At 36.9% G+C, this 21,211-nt stretch overlaps 1 protein-coding gene across 2 annotated transcripts in view; it reads left to right on the forward strand.

Moving 5' to 3' along the window:
• The window catches only part of Chrnb3 (cholinergic receptor nicotinic beta 3 subunit), a 50,559-nt gene extending 30,511 nt beyond the window's left edge, over positions 1–20,048 (forward strand). For both annotated transcript variants that reach the window (XM_013146810.3, XM_063239937.1), the window contains one exon: positions 305–20,048. In XM_013146810.3, the coding sequence (XP_013002264.1) occupies positions 305–439 (135 nt within the window). In that variant the 3' untranslated portion in view covers positions 440–20,048. The remainder of the gene's footprint in view (positions 1–304) is intronic.
• The last annotated feature ends 1,163 nt before the right edge of the window (positions 20,049–21,211 follow it).

Consider the following 21,211-nt stretch of genomic DNA (forward strand, 5'->3'; position numbering starts at 1 on the left):
TAATTTACCATTCTATTTTACTTTTTCAGTGTTGACGAAAGTGTTCCTATACACTTGACCTGCAAGCTGGTTTTTTTTTGTTTGTTTGTTTTGTGTTTTTGTTTTTCTTTGAGACACCATCAGCAAAGTCACTGAGCAGAATCCGAGCCTGTACAGTGCAGGTGACCAAGTGTATGTGTAAGTAGGGGCACTCTGCAGACTTCAGCGCTGTCAATGTGAACGCTGCTCTTTTTCGGTCCCTTAATGAGCGCGGAGCAGTTGCACAGCGTTGAGAATAAAAGGCATCGTTTTCTCTCCCTCACAGGTGGTGCAAGACTGGAAATTTGTGGCCCTGGTCCTTGACCGAATCTTCCTGTGGCTCTTCCTGGTGGCCTCGGTCACCGGCTCCGTGCTGATCTTCACCCCCGCCCTGAAACTGTGGTTGCAGAGTTACCCTTAGTCCAGCGCCCCTGGCCCCGCACGGAGCCCCACACCTCAGAGGCCCAGGAGGGGCTGCCGCAGCCTGGGCCACCGCAGGCGCCCCATTAACACCCACGCATCCTCCCCTGGGAGCGTGGATCCCCGCGGGGGGCGTGGCAGCGCCGCGCCTGCGCAGTCCTCGCTGAACCCCGTTTTCTCCTCGCCCCCAGCACTGCAGGGCTATGCTGCCCAGGCCGCTAAATCTTTCCTAAATTTCAGCTTAAAGCAGTTCTGTCGGTGCTCAGTTACAAACCCAGATCTGTTTCCGTAGTGTTCTGTTTTTGGCGTTGCAGTTACAGGCCGAACTTTTAAAAACCTAAGTCAAGCTTGAACCCATTTTACCGTTGATGTGCCTGCTCTCACCCAAGTCTTTGGCTTTGTTTTCTGTGTATGATTTTCTTGTTCTTTTGGGGTTTTCCCTTCCTTTTCAGCCTTGATTGAGTTGTTTCCTTTCTTACCCTTAACACTTTGAAGGTTATGCTCCTATTAACTTATTAATAAATGTACTAAAATCTTTTGTGAAGGATGCTGTACAGAAGGATAAGTGCCTACCACTCTTTACACACTTCTTTCCTCTCTTTGTGTCTTCTGTGTCTTAACTAAAGCATCAGAATTTTAATTTCAGTTATATATTTTTATTTTGTGTCTCCTTTTAAAAAAATTATTTAAAAAAGACTAAACAAAACAGAAAACAGTACATACTTTCAGTATGTACTGAACAGTACAGAAATAGTACATACTTTCAAAGAAAAAAATAAACTAAGAAATCACTAGTTGATGATTACATATTGTCCTCTTACAAATAGTTGTTCAAGATACAAAAGGGAAACATACAAACAATGAGACTGCAAACAGTTCTGCTTAACTATCCAACAAAAACTTAGTAATATGGTTGTCAATCCTATACACTAAAACATACATGCAGTTATTCATATCTTCATTTATGTTGAGATTAAACAAACTATAGCAGGCTAAAATCACTCTGAACAAAGAATAATAGCATTGCTGGATTTCACATCATGACACTACGGGATCAGCACTGGATACTGTAGTGTCTCTCTTTCTTCAAAGTATTTTTTCATTTCATCATGCATTATGAGTTCTCATAAACTGTTTATAGGTTCTATGCATGCCTGAGTCTTAACATGTATTTCTATCCTTCCTATATTAGAAGGAGAAACAAAGCAAAGCAAGACAAAACAAAACATAATCCTATAAACACGTGAAACAAAAAAAAAACCCATATAAAACCACTGTACAAGGAGTTCTACCACGGTTACTGTGTTGTCTTCAATAGAATTGTCTATATCATCAGACATAGTATTGTTGAATATAGCAGTATATAGCAATATTAATAAAAACAAACTTTGTAGATAGTGTAAAACTTCAAAAACAGGTAATAATCAAACCAGAATGGGTATCGGAATGAATCTTGTCATCTTCAGTGTAGTTGCCTAAACTCTCAGACTTGATACTATCACTCATAACAGTTTTGAATAAAATCTGTCGTTATCAAACAGCAATCAAACAAACCATATTTAACTAAGATCAGTCATGATAAAACAGTATAAGTTACACAGGGCTCCAGATTAAGTTAATAGGAATTAAAGATGATTACTGTGCTATATTCTGATATTTTTGGGATAGTTGTGTCCTCAGATCTAGTGCTTGTAGACAAACTGGGACAGAATAAGTTCTACCTAAGCAGAACAGAGCGAATAATATGGGCTTAATTCCTGATATACTATTAACAACATCTTCTGCCATCTTTTTAAACTCTATTCTTTCCTTTTCACTCCCCCAGGGTGCACTGTGCATTTTTGGATCTCACCAATATCCTCAGTTTTTAGATTGAAGGGACAGCCTGCTATTTACCTAAGTGGTTCCGAACCTTCTCCCTCCTGGACTTGATCTCTAATTGTATTCTTTTACCTATTAAAGCCTGTCTTTCCAACTATCTACAAATAGTGGTCCAGTTGCCCCTTTTACCCTCTAGTTCCCTGTCGTATAGAGCATTGCTTCCTCATATTTGGTTTTCAATCCATAAACACTTTTTCAGGTTAATTATATTTCCTATAAAGAGCATCTCGGTGGACCCTACCTCCTGATCTACTCTGCCTGGGTTTCTCTCTCTTTTTTTCTTTCTTTCTTTCTTTTTTTTTTTTTTTTTGGTGTATCAAGGCCATCTATATAAGAGACTATAGCTAATATTCTCTGCCTCATTTTTGTTGTGCTCTTTTTCTGCCATTAGTTGTCTGCTTTTCTTCTTCATTCCACTTTCTGCTCCATTCATTGAGGCCTCTCTGCCACTGTTCCTGGAATCCTAGTACTTTTCTCTTTCTCTAGAATGTTCTTCAATATTCTCTGTAGAGTTGGATTGGTGGTCGCGAATTCCCATAGTTCCTCTTTGTCTTGGAAGCATCTTGTTTCTCCATTAATTTCTAGAGACAGTTTGCAAGGTACATCAATCTGGGCTATAGGTTATTTTCTTTCAGGGCTTGGAATATTTCACTCCAGGCTCTTCTTGACTTGATGGTTTGTGTCGAGAAGTCTGCCATGATTTTGATGTGTTTTCCTTTATAAGTGATGTGTTTCATTTCTCTGATGGCTTTTAATATTCTGTTCTTATATTGAATTTCTGGGATTTCGATTATTATATGCTTGGGTGTAGCTCTGTTTTGGTTGTAGGTGGCTGGAGTTCTGTATACCTCATACATCTGACTATAATTTCCTTTTTCTATGTTTGGGAAATTTTCCTTAATTATTTCTGTGAATAGCCTTTGTAGTTCCTTTGTTTGTACCCCTCTTCTGCATTCACATTTTTTATTCTCTAGTTTTGGTTCTCTTGTCATCTTCTAGCCTTTGTATTGTTACTGCCTGTTTCTTGTTATTTTTAAGAAAATTTTCCTTTCATGATCACAGATTGCAAACCTGTCTTCCAGTTTGGATAATCTATCCTTAGTTTCTTTCAAGGAATTTTGACAGCTTTCAATGGAGTTTTTAATTTCCTGGTAATCTCTTTGAACCTACTGCATGTATTCTATGTTTTCTTTATATTCTTCATCAAATGTGTCTCTCCTTTTTTTGTGCTCCTCCATTCTTCCATCTGTGTCTTCTTGAGAGGTGCTTAGCATTTCTTTTATTAATCTACTTATATCTTGCTTTACTTGGTTAAATATTTCACTTTTGAACTCATCTATGAAGTCCCAAAGATATCTATGTCCACTGGTGCTGTGTCTGATATTGCATGTTTGTTCTCCCCAATCTCCTTTTTATTTACTTCTCCTGGATCAATGTTATCAGGTTGGGGGCTGGGGAATTTTTCTTGTTGTTTCCTTTGTTCATGTTTTTGGTTTCTTTCATACAGATGTATTAGAGGAGATCCCAGTCCCTTTCCTTGTTGGTTATGGTTCTTCTGAAGCATGCTGGCTAGGTAACCCTGCCCACTCCAGTGTATTATTGAGTGCAAACAGTGGGGGCCTATGCTAGCTCCTCCCCTCCTGGTCAGCCAACCTGCAGAGGCCTTCAATGCATTAGTGTGCACTGTGAGTAGGAAATTGGTTTGAGAGAAGTTATTGGGTCTCAGCCAGGGGTATGACCGTGGCAAAGCATGCCTGACTAATCTCATCTGGGAAGGGAACAACTGACTGAAGTTGCTGCTGTTCCCTTGCTCTTGCCAGTCCTGCCTGATTCCAAAATGTCATCCCGTTGGTGCCCCTTTCCCATGGAAGAGTTTTATTCCCAGCACTCACCATGATCATTCTTTATAGCTGAGTAGTACTCCATCGTATAAAAATACCACAACTTTTTTATCCATTCCTCAGTTGATGGACACTTAGGTTGCTTCCAAGATCTGGCTATTACAAATTGTGCTGCTATAAACATGGGTGCACATATATCGCTGTGGTATTATGTTTTCAGTTCTTCTGGGGATATGCCTAGAAGTGGAATACCTGGAACAAATGGGACTTCCAATCCCACCTTTTTGAGAAATCCCCAGACTGACTTCCACATGGTTGCACCAGTGTACACTCCCACTAATAGTGCAGGAGACATCCTTTTTCCACACAGCCTCTCCAGCATTTGTTGTTGGTGGTTTTGCTGATTCTGACTATTCTTTCAGGAGTGAGATTGAATCTCAGGGTGGCTTTAATTTGCATTTCTTTAATGAATAATGATGATGAACATTTTTTCATGTAGGGCCCTATTTATTTGCCATTTGTATTTCTTCATTAGAGAATTGTGCATTCATCTCAGATGCCCATTTTTGGATTGGAGCTTTGAACTTTGGAGGTCTGATTTTTTAAAATGCTTTATATGTTTTAGAAGAAGTCCTTTGTCTGAGGGACAGTTCACTAAGATTTTCTTCCCAGTTTGTGGGTTTTCTTTTCACTATGCTAGAGATTTCTTTTGACATGCAGAAACTTTTTAATAAGACATGATCCCAATTACTGATTCTGGGAAGTATTTCCTGTGAGGTTTGATTCCTGTTTATGAATTCGCTACCTGCCCCTATGTCTTCAAGATTTTTACCCAATTTGTTTTCCAATAGATTTAGTGTTTCTGTTTTAATATTCAGATTTTTGATCCATTTAGATTTTAGTTTACTACATGGTGATAGGCATGGATCTAGTCTTAATTTTCAGCATATGGAGAGCCAGTTTTTCCAATATCATTTACTAAAGAGACTGTCATTCTTCCAGTGAACATGTTTGGCCCTGTTATCAAAGATAAGGTGGTAGAGTGTGTTTGTAGTTGTATCTTCTAATCTATTCCATTGATCTTTGACTCTGTTTCTATTCCAGTACCATGTTGATTTACTACAGTTGCTTAGTAGTATAACTTCAAGTCAGGAATTGTGATGCTTCCTGCCTTGCCTTAGCTGCTTAGAACTGTCATTGCTATTCTAGGTCTCTTCTGTTTCCAGATGAATTTTAGGAGTGATTTCTCTATATCTATGAGGTATGTTGATGGTATTTTCAATGGGATTGCATTGAATCTGTACAACAGTTTTAGGAGAATGGACATTTTCACAATATTTATTCTTCCTATCCATGAGCAAGGGATGTCTTTACATTTTCTGAGGTCCTCTTCAGTTCCTTTCTTCAGTGTATTATAATTTTCCCTGTATAGATATTTCACTTCTTTCGTGAGAATTCCTAAATATTATGTTTTTTTTTCATTGCTAGTGTGAAGAGTGTGGCTTCTCTTATTTCTCTCTCTGTGATTTTGTTGTTAGTGTGTAGGAATGCTATTGATTTCTGAGTACTGATTTTGTATCCAGCTACATTGCTGGATTTATTTATTATATCTAGAAATCTTTCAATGGAGTTTTGGGGATCTTCTATGTAGAGTATCATGTCGTCTGCAAATAATGATAATTTAACTTCCTCTTTTCCTATTTTTACCCCTTCTATTTCTCTCTCTTGTCTAATTGCTCTGACTAGTATTTCCAGTGCTACATTAAATAGGAGTGATGATAAAGGATCCTTGTCTTGTGCCTGACTTTGAGGTAAAGGCCTTCAGTTTTTGGCCATTTAGTATGATACTGGCTGTTGATTTGTCATAGATGGCATTTATCATATTAAGGTAAAGACCATCTATTCCAATTTTCTGTAAGTTCTTACCATGCATGAATGTTGGAGCTTATCAAAAGCTTTTTCCTGCATCTATAGAAATGATCATGTGATTCTTTCTTTTGGTTTTATTGATATGGTGGATTACATTTATTGACTTATGTATGTTGAACCATCCCTGCATGCCTGGGATGAATCCCACTTGGTCATGGTGTACAATCTTCCTGATGATTTGCTGCATCTTATTTGCCAATATTTTATTGAGAATTTTTGCTTTTGTGTTCATTAGCGAGATTAGTCTGTAGTTGGTTTTTTAGTTGACTCTGGTTTTGGTACTAGAGTAATATTTGCTTCCAGGAATGACTTAGGAAGGATTGCTTCCCTTTCAATTTCATTGAATAGTTTGAGAAGTGTAGGCATTAAGTCTTCTTTGTATTTCTTGTAGAATTCTGCAGTGAATCCATCTGGGACTGGGCTCTTCTTTGTAGGTAAGGACTTAGTTACATTTTCAATTAAATTGATAGAAATTGGGCTATTCAGCAGTTTTACATCTTCTTGACCTAGCTTTGGTACTTCATATGTTTCTAGGAATCTGTCAATCTCTTCGTATTCTCAAATGTATGAGAGTAGAGGTTTTTGAAATAGGTATTGATAATCTTCTGTATTGCTACAGAGTCTGTAGTGATTTCGCCTTTTTCACTCCATATTGCATGAATTTGAGCTTTTTCTTCCCTTTTTCAAATAAGGTTGGCTAGTGGCTTATCAATTTTATTTATTCTTTCAAAGAACCAACTCTTTGATTCATTGATTTTTTGGGTTGTTTTCTTAATCTCTATTGAATTAATTTCTGTTCTGATTTTTATAATTTCCTCCCTTCTTTTGGCTTTGGGATTGACTTGCTCTTCTTTTTCTAGATGTTTGAGGTGCAGCATCAGGTTATTTATTTGTATTCATTCTGTTTTCCTGATGTGGGAACTCGGTGCAATAAATTTTCCTCTGAGGAGAAATTTCATAGCATCCCAGAGATTCCGACAAGTTGTATTTGTATTTTTGTTTCTTTGTAGGTATTCTTTAATTTCTTCTTTAATTTCCCTTGTGACCTACTGATTGCTCATTAGTGTGTTATCCAATTTCCATGTGTTTGTGGGATTTTTGCAGTTTCTTTTATCATAAATTTCTAGTTTCATGGCACTATGATCCGATAACATGCATGGTATAATTTCAACTCTTTTGCATTTATTTGAATATGTTCTGTGGGCTAGTAGATGGTCTATTTTATAGAATGTTCCATGTCCTACTGGGAAGAATGTGTATTCTGATGTTGTTGAATGGAACACTTGTATACATCTATCAAGTCCTTTTTTTCACATGTGTGATTCAGTTCTGTTGTTTCTTTGTTGATTTTCTGTCTGGTTGATCTGTCCCTTGGTGTCTACGATGTGTTAAGTGCTCCTGTTATAATTGTGTTATTGTTAATTTGATTTTTCATTTCTATTAATACTTGCTTTGTATAACTGGGTGCTCTGGAATATGGTACCTATATATTTAAGATTGTTATCATTCTTCTTGGAGTTTTCCCCTAATCCATATGTAATGACTTTCTTCATCTCTTCTGATCATTCTTGGTTTGAAGTTCTGCAAACAGAATAGCTACCTCCACTCTTTTTTGTGTTCCTGTTGCATGAAATATTGCTTTCCATCCTTGACCTTCAGTCTGTGAGTATCCTTTTCAGTTAGATGGGTTTCCTGTAGATAGCATATGATTGGATGTTGTTTCTTGATCCATTCTGCCAGTCTGTTTCTTTTAATTAGTGAATTGAGACCATTTACATTAATGGTTATCTGTTATATGTTGGTTTATTGTTGACATGTTATCTTTCTGCTGTTGCATCTGTATCTTTCCATTCTGTTTAATTGTCTGCTTTGCTTAGTGTTTTTTTCCTAAATGTATCTAAACTGACTTTCAGTATTCTTTGGAAGATTGGCTTGGTGATCATGAAGTTCTTCAGCTGTTCTTTGTGATGGAAGTACCTTATTTCTCCACTCATTTTTAAGAACAGTGTTTCAGGGTACATCAGTCTAGGCTGGAAATCATTTTCCTTTAGGATCTGAAATACTTCTCGCCATGCTCTTCTTGACTTTATTGTTTGTGCTGAGAAGTCGGCTGTGATTCTGATAGGTTTTCCTTTATAGGTGTCTTTTCTCTCTCACAGCTTCTATTTTATTTTTTTAAAATTTTATTTAAAAGAAAAAAGAGAAAAAACAGAAGAAAACAAATCAGTGAAAGGGTACAAGTAATACAGAACTACAAAAACAAACAAACAAACAAACAAACAAAAACAAAAACAAAAAAAAAACAACAGTAAGAAATCACCAGTTAATAGACTATACATTATCATCTTAGAGATAGTGGTTCAAGTCACAGGATCAAAGCATACAAAGTGGACATTCAAACAGTGAGACTGCAAACAGTTGTGTTCAGTGATCCAATCAAAAACATTAATATGGTCATCTATTTAACACACCTAAACACACTTGCTGTTGTATCCTTTAGAATACTTTTTTTCCTCTCTTTATTACAACAAAATTTACACATGTTGGGTTTTATTACTCCCATAGTTCTTATTACTTTTTTTGGAAGAGAATAAAATCAAATATGACAAAACAAAGCTATCAGTCAAAACCAAGGATAGACATAGCACATGATGTAAAAACAGTACAAGGTTATCAATAATGGTTACCATAATGCCTCTTGCTTCCTTAAGAAGTATTGTCTATCTCATTAGGCATTATAAAGTTGAACAAAACAGTAGAGAACAAGACCAATAAAACCTAAACATTGTAAACATTACAGGACTTCAAAAGAGGATAATAGTCAAACCAGAATGGGCATCATAGTGAATCTTATTGCCTTCAAAGTAGTTGCCTATACCCTCAAACTTGATACTATCATACAGGACAGAACAGAGTCTAATCAATCAAAACAAGAGAGTGGGAGTATTACAGGACTTCAAATCAAGTTAATAGGAAATCAAAAAGAAACTATAGTATATCCTGCTAATTTTTTTGATTTTTTCCCCTTAGTTAAAAAAGTAATAAAAAATAATTAAATACTTTTTTAATGAATAAGGGAGAGATTGAGATAAAAGAGGACATAACAACATAACAATACAGGTCAAAGCATGACAATTTCAGTAACCTAGTGCTTCACCACCAAATAACCCCACTTAATAGTAGTTACCATAGGGTCTTTTTCCTCAAAATATTTGAATATAACTTCGTATACTATAGCATCAAACATATCAAGACAGTGTAAAACCATTCAAGTGGATGAAAGTATTGAAGGGTATTTAGAACCAGCTAACAGAAAACAAACAATGGTTTCTATGTTATCTCTTTGCCTATAACAATTTTTGTTTATACTATCGCATTTAATAAAATCCAGCTAGATACAACATGATAAAACCAATGGAGACAGAAGAGCCATAGTTTGGTGGGGGCTTCAAAACAAGATGGTATTAAATCAGCACTAGCTATTATGATGTCTTGTTTTCTTCAGAATAGCTGTTCATTGCATCACAGGCCATAATATCAAACAGCCCAGAATAAAGTCATTCCAATTAATAAGTGAAAACTTTATAAGTCTTCAATGTCACATAATTGGGAATCATGATTACCACATACTTTTATATATTTGAATAATTTCCTACACTAGGGAAACTATTCGGTATTCACACATGCGAGTTTGATTTATTTCACTTATGAGTATGGTTTCAAGCTGAGCCCATTTACTGATAAATATCTCAATGTGATCATTCTTTATAGCTGAGTAGTGCTCCATTGTATAGAAATACCATAACTTTTTCCTCTGTTGACGGACACTTGGGTTGTTTCCAAGATCTGGCGATTACAATTGTGCTGCTATAAACATAGGTGAACATATATCACTGTGGTATGATGCTTTCAGTTCTTCTGAGAATATGCCTAGAAGTGGAATAGCTGGAACAAATGGGACTTCCAATCCCAGCTTTTTAAGAAATCTCTAGACTGACCTCCACAAAGGTTGTACCAGTCTACACTCCCACCAACAGTGTAGGAGAGTTCCTTCTTCCCCACAGCCTCTCCAGCATTTGTTGTTGGTTTTCTTGCTCCTGGCCATTCTTTCAGGAGTGAGATGAAATCTCAGTGTGGTTTTAATTTGCATTTCCCTAATGACCAATGATGTACATTTTTTTGTGTACTTATTTGCCATTTGTATTTCTTCATCTGAGAAGTGTGTATTCATCTCAGATGCCCATTTTTGGATTGGATCTTTGAATTTTGGGGGTCTGAATTTTTTTTAATTCTTTATATGTTCTAGACAAAAGTCCCTTGTCTGAGGGGAAGTTCACTAAGATCTTTTCTCAGTTTGGGGGTTTTCTTTTCACTATGCTGGAGATTTTTTTTGACATGCAGAAATTATTTAATAAGAAGTGGTCCCAGTCATTGATTCTGGGAAGTATTTCCTGTGCAGTTTGAGTCCTGTTCATGAATTTTCTACCTACCCCTATGTCTTCAAGGTTTCTACCTAATTTGTCTTCCAATAGATTTAGTGTTTCTGTTTTAGTATTCAGATCTTTGATCCATTTAGATTTTAATTTAGTACACGGTGATAGGCATGGGTCTAGTTTTAGTTTTTGGCATATGGAGAGCCAGTTTTTCCAACACCATTTATTAAAGAGACTGTCATTCTTCCAGTGAACCTGCTTGGCTCCTTTATCAAAGATAAGGTGGTTGAGTGTGTTTGTAGTTGTGGTTGTATTTCTAATCTATTCCATTGACTTTTGGCTCTGTTTTGATTCCAGTACCATGTTGATTTTACTCCTGTTGCTTTGTAGTATAACTGCAAGTCAGGGATTGTGATACCTCCTGCCTTGCCTTTGCTGCTTAGAATTGCCTTTGCTATTCTAGGTCTCTTCTGGTTCTAGATGAATTTTAGGAGCGATTTCTCTAGATTTATAAGGTATGCTGATGGTATTTTTGTTGGGATTGCATTGAATCTGTATAACAATTTTGGGACAATGGCCATTTTCACAATGTTTGTTCTTCCTATCCATGAACAAGGGGTGTCTTTTCATTTTCTGAGATCATCTTCAATTTCTTTTTTCAGTGTATTATAATTTTCCCTGTATAGGTCTTTCACTTCTTTTGTAAGAGTAATTCCTACATATTTCATTTTTTTGCTTGCTAGTGGGAAGAGTGTAGTTTCTCTTATTTTTCTTTCTGTGTTTTTGTTGTTAGTGTATAGGAATGCTATTGATTTCTGAGTACTGATTTTGTATCCAGCTACATTAACTGAATTTATTTATTATATCTAAGAGTCTTTCAAAGGAGTTTAGGGGGTCTTATATGTAGCGTATCATGTCATCTGCAAACAATGATAATTTAACTTCTTCTTTTCCTATCTTTACCCCTTTTATTTCTCTCTCTTGTTTAATTGCTCTGGGTAGTGCTTCAGTACTATATTAAATAGGAGTGGTGATAAAGGACATCCTTGTCTTGTGCCTGATTTTAAAGTAAAGGCTTTCAATTTTTGGCCATTTAGTATGATATTGGCTGTTGGTTTGTCATAGATGGCCTTTATTGTATTGAGGTAAAGACCATCTATTCCAATTTTTTGTAAGGTTCTTATCATTAATGAATATTGGAGCTTATCAAAAGCTTTTTATGCATCTATGGAAATGATCATGTGATTCTTACTTTTGGCTTCATTGATATTGTGGATTACGTTTATTGATTTACGTAAGATGAAACATCCTTGCATGCCTGGGATGAATCCCACTTGGTCATGGTGTATAATCTTCTTGATGATTTGATGCATCCTATTTGCCAATATTTTATTGAGGATTTTTGCATCCGTGTTCATTAGGGAGATTGGGCCATATAGTTCTCTTTAAGTTGGGTCTTTCTCAGGTTTTGGTACTATAGTAATATTTGCTTCCAGGAATGACTTAGGAATGATTACTTCTCTTTCAATTTCATTGAATAGTTTGAGGAGTGTCAGCATTAGGTCTTCTTTGTATTTTTTGTAGAATTCTGTAGTGAATCCATCTGGGACTGGGCTCTTCTTTGTAGGTAAGGACTTAATTACATTTTCAATTTCATTGATAGAGATTAGGTTATTCAGCAGTTTTACATCCTCTTGATCTAGCTTTGGTACTTCATATGTTTCTAAGAATCTGTCTATTCTGTGTTATCAAACCTTTGAGAGTAGAGGTTTTCGAAATAGGTGTTGATGATCTTCTGTATTTCTATAGAGTCTGTAGTGATTTCACCTTTTTCATTTCTTATTGCATGAATTTGAGCTTTTCTTCCCTTTTAAAAATAAAGTTAGCTAGGGGCTTGTCGATTTTATTTATTCTTTCAAAGAACCAACTCTTTGATTCCTTGATTCTTTGGATTGTTTACTTAGTCTCTGTTGCATTGATTTCTGCTCTAATTTTTTAAATTTCCTCCCTTCTTTTGTCTTTGGGCTTGACTTGTTCTTCTTTTTCTCACTGTTTGAGGTGTAGCATCAAGTTATTTATGTGTATTTGTTCTGTTTTCGTGATGTGGAAACTCAGTGCAATAAATTTTCCTCTGAGGATGGCTTTCATTGCATCCCACAGATTCTGGTAAGTTGTATCTGTATTTTCATTTTCTTGTAGGTATTGTTTAATTTCTTCTTTAATGTCCTCTGTGAGTCACTGATTACTCAAGAATGTGTTATTCAGTTTCCATGTGTTTGTGGGAATGTTGCAGTATCTTTTATCATTAATTTCTAATTTCATAGTGTTATGATCTGATAGCATGGAGGGGATAATTTCAACTCTTTTGCATTTATTTAAATATGTTAATATATGGTCTATTTTATAGAATGTCCCATGTACTGCTGAGAAGAATGTGTATTCTGTTGTTGTTGGGTGGAATACTCTGTATATATCTATTACGTCCATTTGTTCACAGGTGTGATTCAGTTCTTTTATTTCTTTCCTGATTTTCTGTGTGATTGATCTGTCCATTGGTGTCAATGGTGTGTTAAGATCTCCTGTTAGAATTGTTACTGCTGGGGCTGGGGATTTAGCTCAGCGGCATAAGCACCTGCCTTGCAAGCAGGCAGTCGTGAGTTCGATCCTTGGTACTGATAAAAATGAAAAAGACAAAAAAAAGAATTGTTACTGCTAATTTGGTTTTTTTATTTTTGTTAGTACTTGTTTTATATAACTGGGTGCTCTGGAGTTTGTATATATATAAATATATATACATATATAAACATGTATGATATATATATATATTTAAGATGGTTAGCTCTTCCTCTTGGAGTTTTCCCCTAACCAGCATGTAGTGATCAATAATGACCTCTTCTGATCATTATTGGCTTGAAGTTCACTTTGTCTGCAAACAGAATAGCTACCCTCTTTTTTGCGGGGGGTTCCTGTTGCATGAAGTATTGTTTTGCATCCTTTGACTTTCAGTCTTTGAGTATCCTTTTGGGTTAGATGGGTTTCTTGTAGACAGCATATGGTTCGATTTTGTTTCTTGATCCATTCTGCCAGTCTGTTTCTTTTAATTGGTGTATTGAGGCCATTTACATTAATGGTTATAACTGTTATATATTGGTTTATTGTTGACATGTTATCTTTCTGCTGTTGCATTTTTATCTTTCTGTTCTGTTTAATTGTCTGTTTTGTTTAGTGGTTTTTTCCTAAATGTATCTAGGCTGTCTTTCAGTATTCTTTGCAGGATTAGCTTGGTGATCATGAAGTTTTTCAGCTGATCCTTGTCATGGAAGTATCTTATTTCTCCATTGATTTTGAAGGGCAGTGTTTCAGGGTCCATCAGCCTAGGTTGGAAATCATTTTCCTTTAGGATCTGAAATACTTCACTCCATGCTCTTCTTGACTTTATTGTTTGTGCTGAGAAGTCTGCTGTGATTCTGATAGGTTTTCCTTTAGAGGGGATCTGCCTTTTCTCTCTTACAGCTTTTAATATTCTATTCTTTCGTTGGATTTCTGGGATGGTCATTATTATATGTCTGGGTGTAGATTTATGTTGGTTATGGCTATTTGGAGTTCTATATGCTTCCTTGATCTTGATATCTGTTTCCAATCTCATGTTTGGGACATTTTCAGCTATTACTTCTCTAAATATCCTCTTGACATCCTTTATGTTGTCCCCTTCTTTATTTACCCCTATCAACCTTATGTTGTTCCTCTTTGCTTCATCTTGCATGTGTTGAATTGTTATTTCCTGATTTCTTGTTATTTTTAAAAGGTCTTTCCTTTCCTGTTCACTGGCTGCAATCTTGTCTTTGAGGTCTGAAATTCTATCTTCACATTCATTGAGGCAGTTTTTACAACTTTCAATGGAGTTTTTGATTTCCTGTGTATCTCTTTACATCTGCTTTCTGTATTCTGTTTGTTTCTTATATTGTTCATCCAGGGATTCTATCTTTTTGTTTAGTTCCTCCAATTTTTTAACTGTGTCTTCTTTAGCTATGTTCAGCATCTCCTTCATTTCTTTTATCATTTCTTCTTTTACCTGAGAGATTATTTCTAATTCGAATTTCTTTAAGGCTTCCCAGAGTTGCTTCTTTATTTCAGTTACTATTATTTCAGGTATTTCAGTTATGTGGCATGTGTTTTCTTCTATGCACATGGCTCCTAGGCTTTCTTGGAATGGGCTGGATGTTTGAGATTGCATTTGGTCTTTTGTTTTGTCATTTTCCTATATTTTTGAGCTTCAAGTGTTGTTCCAATTGTGGGAGAGAGTTCCATCAGCCTGGGATGGGGTTCCCTGCGGCGGCCCCAATCACTAGACTAGGCAGGGAACCATGGCCTGGTCCCCAGGCCAGGAAGAGAGTTCTGCCAGAGTGGTATGAGATTCTGTGCTCCTGCTCCACTCACCAATTCCAGCAGGGAACCCGGCCTGGTCCCAGGCCAGGAAGAGAGTTCCCCCAGGCTGGGGCGGGATTCCGCGCTGCTGCTCCACTCCTCTCTCACAGCTTTTAATATACTATTCTTATGGTGGATTTCTGGGATGGTGATTATCATATGTCTGGGTGTAGTTTTATTTTGGTTTTGGCTATTTGGACTTCTATATGCTTCACTGATCCTGAGGTCAGTTTCCATTCTCATGTTTGGGAAATTTTCAGCTAATACTTCTCTAAATATCCTCTTGACATCCTTTATGTTGTCCCCTTCTTTTTTCATTTATCCTTGTCAATCTTATGTTGTTTTTCTTTGCATCATCTTGTAGCTGTTGAATTGTTATTTCCTGATTCCTTGTTATTTTTAAAAGATCTTTCCTTTCCTGTTCACTAGTTGCAATCTTGTCTTTGAGGTTTGAAATTTTATTTTCACTTTTGTTGAGGTGGTTTTGACAACTTTCAATGGAATTTTTGATTTCTTGTATATCTCTTTGAATATGCTTCATGTATTCTGTTTGTTTCTTATATTGTTCATCCAGGGATTATATCTTTTTTGTTTTGTTCCTCTAATTTTTTAACTGTGTCTTCTTTAGCTATGTTCAGCATCTCTTTTATTTCTTTTATCATTTCTTCTTTTACCTGGGAGATTATTTCTCATTTGAATTCCTTTAAAGCTTCCCAGAGTTGCTTCTTTATTTCACTTGCTATTATTTCAGGTATTTCAGGTTTATGGCACATATTTTCTTCTATGTGCATAGCTCCTAAGGTTTCTTGGGATGGGCTGGAGTTTTGAGATTGCATTTTGGTCTTTCATTTTGTCATTTTCCTATATTTCCGTGTTTCAAGTGTTATTCTCAGGCTTCCCCTTGGCCTGTTGGAAATCCTCTTCTGTGCCCTCAGCTCTTGGAACTCTGGCTGCCCAGTTCCCTTCATTGAGAGAGGCTCACTAGGTTTGGGGCAGGCAGGCCCAGGATCTGCTGAGCCAGTTTAGTATTGCAGGAAGCTGTGAACTTTCTTGGCCAGTGGGAGCAAGGATCTTAATCTCCTAGGGCTCGGGATGGAGCAGGGATACCCACCTCCAGCTGTCTAGTTTTCAGAATTGAGTGTGCAGGCAGGCCCAAGATCCCTAGAACTGGCTGAGTACATCAGGAAGCCAGGAAGTTGGTGCCAGCAGGCCCAAGACCTACCAAACCAGTTGAGTGTGGCAGGAAGCTGTGAAGTTCCTTGGCCAGTGCCCAGGCTGATGTTGAACTGGGTTCTAGTGATCCTCCTGCCTCAGTTTCCTAAGTAGCCACATTCTACTACACTTGAGTCCAAGTAATTCTTTTAGAAAGTTTTTGAGTACAGTAGCCTTCCTGAACCTCTACATTTTTGAAGTCAATTGAGTTCACCTTCACATTTTAATAGTAAATTGATTGTTTCAATGAGAAATATGATAAAGATTAATTCTTCTTATTCCCGAATGCTTCTATTTTGCTTTCCTGAAACTCGTATGGCTTTGTCTTTGGACTTTGGGTGTGTCTCCTGTGTCTGTCTGAGTACAGGGCACTCTTTATTCTTCTGGCTAAGCACTTATGACTGATTTCTTCAAATCTTCTTTTCCTGTTTTGCATTTTGTGGCCTCTACCTTTTCTCTCTTCTCCTTCTGAAATTTCTAATCTTGGTGTTGCTGGATCTGTCCTCCATGTTTATTAACTAATTAACCTTTCTCTAACAATTTTTAATTTTTTAACTATTGATTCACTGTTTGCTTGAGCTGATGGCCAACAAAGTTCATTTTTGGTGATGGTCCATTTTGTTGTCCAGCCTATCTCTCTGGTCAGGGTTTGTTTGTGTGTTCATAAATTATTCATAAATTTGATTTCCTAAAGCTCTCAATTTTCTTATAGATGTCATTCCCCTGAAATATTTTAGGAAATACTCATTATAATTACTTTAAAACATTTTATTTTTATCAGGTTAATTCTTCTGATGACTTGGATGCTTTTAGTGGTCATTTTAGTCAAATGTCTACCACTTTTTACCATTATTTGTTCAACTGAAAATGAAAAATTTTTTCTAATTGCCGGAGATTTTTTTTTTCTGTCTGCATCCCTGGAGTTTGTGAACAGCTCATCTTCTGCTTTTGACTTACTATTTCTTGACAGCAGCCATGAGTCGTTTTGGACTCTGCCCAGATGTCATTGGAGTTGGTAAAGTGATATGTGCATTTGATGTCAATCTTCATATCTGGCTCTTCAGTTTCAGAAGCTTTGTGTTATATTGGGTGTGTGTGTGTATTTGAAACAGGGTCTCCATGTAGTTCAAGCTAGACTTGAACTTGCTGTGTAGTTGAACTGGCCTTGAACTCGTAGTGATCCTCCTGCCTCAGCCTCTTGAGTGCTGAGATTGCAGGCAGGCACCATCATGCAAACATCCCTGGACATTTGTAGTGCTCTTCTGGTCAAATTTCCATCTTGTTCGTATTAACCTTCTTTTTGTACCAAATCTTTCTTTCCCTGGTGCTCCTGGCCCTCCTCCTGGAACCTATTCCTTTAATTGCCCTCCCTCTCTTGGTCTTATATGGATCCCTTTCCTAAGCCTACAAAATGTCTTGATTTGTTCTAGTCTTAAACAAACAAGAGCTACAGAGAACAGAAATAATGGAATTGTTTTTAAATGGCCTACAGTGCTTAAGAGAGTTATGCCATTCAGCTCATCCTCAAACACATTCTAAAGCCCCCCGAAAGAAATTACATTTATATGTTTTGAATGCTATATTTAAAGCATAACATTTAATGTAGTCATTGAATTTGTACTCAAATGATATCAAATTTTATGCTATAGAACTGTATCATTTTGTGTTATATGCCCAAATTATAGAAAACTTGGGCTTCTTGCATGAACCACATATCCTTTTGCTCAAGTTTTAGAAGGAGAAACATGGAGATATAAAAATTATGGCACAGACTCTCAGGCTCCCGACCAGGCATTAACCAGCTGTGTGAGTGTGAGGCCTTGGACTAGTTACTGGCCCAAGATGAATTTCAGTTTTGTGGTTGTAATAGCAGGTTCTGACTCATGACCTTTAAAGCTCTTCTCTGCTCTAAAATTCTATACTTTGGAGATTTATCCTTGAGCTTTCACAATTTTTAAACCATATTGCTTCTAATTACAATTCTGTTCTTTTGTGAAAATATAATCTTTGTCTTTTTAGGCAGGATTGGCAGGAGTATACCATAATGAAAACCAAGGGTTCTCTTCCTTATATCTTTGATAGCGTTGTAGATTCAAAAGGCAAATAATTATCCTTTTCCTCTTTATTTAGAATAGCACTGAATTTAACTCATTGTTTAACTCATCAATGTTTTAAGTAAAAAGCAATATTAATATTAGAAAAATAGACTGATATCTGAGTTCAGTTTTAAATTTTTAAAAATATCAAAATGAGACACTTTTCACAGCAAGCCTTTTATGTATCAGATACAAATACAGACAAGCTCAAGCCATTTAGATGCATGTATGCACTGTAAATCCCATTGCCGCCAAAGTGGGAGCTCCTGGAAATAGCTTCAAATATGGAAAAAGACATTTATTTATTATGATAACTCTAGGAGAGAAACTATAACAGATAATGTTAATTTCCACTTTAATTTCCAAATATACAAGAAATATCAGTGGGTGAAGTTTTCCAGGTGATCCCTACAGGTGAATGTTGTAAGAGCTACAGCACTCTGTCACGCGTGTGTGTAGGACTCCTGTGTAGACACACAGGGACACACCAAGTGTGCCCTGAGTCTCTCACATTGCAGATTTCTGCTCATATTCATGGTCTCATGGAGCTTTTACAGTACATACTGCCCCTCACCCCACCCCAGCAGCCTGGCTCTGAAAGTCTATGGTGTTTCCAGTGTGCAGTGAAGTGTTTAGAACCTAATTAATTGCTCTCTGTTGTGTAACTGAATGAGCCCATTCCCATAACTAAGCCAGCATAGCCTCCAGCAGGGCTTCAGTGTATCTGTAAAGCTGAGCACAGAGTCAAGGCTTAACTAATATTTGCTGATTAAATAAATCAGATGCCAAAAAACTTTGTTTAAAATTGGAACAAATTTGTACTCTAGCTCAGTTCCTCTCAATATTTGTAACTCAGCATTTGATTTTGGTGTGCACTTAAAGGACATTTTTACACTGGAAAAGTGTTCAGAACAATATTATACTAAAAAAAATCAATACTTTTACATTCAAATCTCCCTAACTTTCTCAAAATATCCTAATGTTATAGTTGCTTGTCTAAAATGACCTATTTAAGTCTATTTTGGTTTCTTTCTTGGCACTGATTTGTTGAAAGGACCAGATCTGTTATCCCCCAAATGTTTCACATTCTATAGTTCTCTGGTTGCTTGCTCCTGGTATCATTTAGCTCCTCCCTTTATGTTCTGTGCTTCTTGTAACCTGAAGGTCACAACTGTTACTATAATTCTGGTTTAATGCTTTTGGTAATAATATTTCATGGATAATAATATGAAGCTCATATTGTAACACATGAGAAATGTACTGCCTTGCTGTTGACTTATCATTGTTAAAATTAGTCCCTGGATTAAGGTAATGACAGGTTGATCTCTCCACTGTACCCAAGAGTAAACTTTGTAATCTAGCCAATGGCCATAGATTACATTGAAATTATAAATATTCTTATCTACACCCTGGGCCATTAAAGATGGCATTTAACCAGCCATGTTAGAGCACTGTAATTTTCAAAGAGTAACATTTTAATGCTACGCTAGGACAGATCTTCTAATTGTGTCAAAATTTTCCCTGATGTATTTATTGTTATGAATTTTAATTCATTTAATTATCATCTGTGGTGACTACCATTTATGTTGGCATGTATTTCCTTTGTATTAAACACTGGCATGGGGACCAGGGTTTTAGCTCAGTTGTATAAGCACCTGCCTAGCAAGCATGAGGTTGTGAGTTTGATCCCAGATACCAATAATAATAATAAAAAAAGATGGCTAAACACTGGCATGTATTTCCTCTGTATTATGACTATTTAGTATTTCAATAAAATAATAGTGAAAACAAAAGTGACCTTATATCTTTGGCTCATGGATGCAATCTTAGGTTTGGAATAAACAGGGGATGTGTCTTGTTGTAGTTTCAGACAAGGTGACCCAGTACAGGGAATTTGGTTAGCCTGCCGTGAGATTAGACACACCCACCAGACACCCAATTATGCTCTCAATTCCTGGAAGCAAGAGCTGACCCAACCAGGCCAGAAGACAGCAGTATCCAAAGAGAAACAGAAGAATAAAAATTGTGATAATGAATTAGGCAACTTTCTAAAAATATTCAATGAGGAGGACACTAAATTGTACCTTATTTAATAAAGATGAAGGTCCTCTTAATCTGCAAAATTCTACTCTTGGGGACCAAAAAGATAGGGGAAAGATCCACTCTATGTTGCTCCAGTAACATGGACGCTGTAGTCATCTGGAGTGCTCAGCGAAGGTGTGGTGGCAAAGGCTGTCCTCTACCAGCCTGCTTAGCAAGGACCTACATAGGGCTTCTTCCCAGGTGAACGCCATCAAGAGGGTTCCATTTTTTCATAGGGGGAATCTCATGATCATTTTGACATGGAAAATTCTGCATGGGTCTGCTCCACACATCAATGGATGCTTACCATTACTCCTAGTCACTGTGACTGTCAGATATGCCTTTTAGGCATTTCTAAGCATGACTGGAAAGTGTGCCTGCATGTTTGTGTGTAAAATGGGAGCAAGAGAATCTTCAGCTGGGAATGAATTGTTTCTTAATCCATTCAGGCTACAATAACAAAAATACCATAGGCTTATAAACAACAGGAATTTATTTCTCATAGATCTGGAGGCCAGGAGGTCCAAGATAAGTTACTAGCAGATGTGTTGTCTGACCAGGGCCTACTTTCTGATTCATAGATAACCTAATTTGTAGAGATCTTCTTCACATAGTGAAGAGCACTAATTCTGTTCTTGGGGTCTCCTCCCTCATGACCTAATCACCTCCCAAAGCCTTTGTTCCCAACACTATCGCAGTGGAAGCTAGAGTATCACTGTCTGCGTTAAGGAAGACGCACACCTTCAGTCTATAGCAGCTGGGTCCTGTAGAGCACTGGGAAGTTAATTATAGGACAGGGCAGATGTGGTGCCTCGATCCAACTGCCTTGCTCCTTTATGCTACACAGACGTACACTCTGGGTTATGTTGGGGGG

Source organism: Cavia porcellus, unplaced genomic scaffold (genome assembly GCF_034190915.1).
Source record: "Cavia porcellus strain 051 isolate PalLab524CR breed Dunkin Hartley unplaced genomic scaffold, mCavPor4.1 scaffold_29, whole genome shotgun sequence".
In the NCBI taxonomy this organism is placed as follows: domain Eukaryota; kingdom Metazoa; phylum Chordata; class Mammalia; order Rodentia; family Caviidae; genus Cavia; species Cavia porcellus.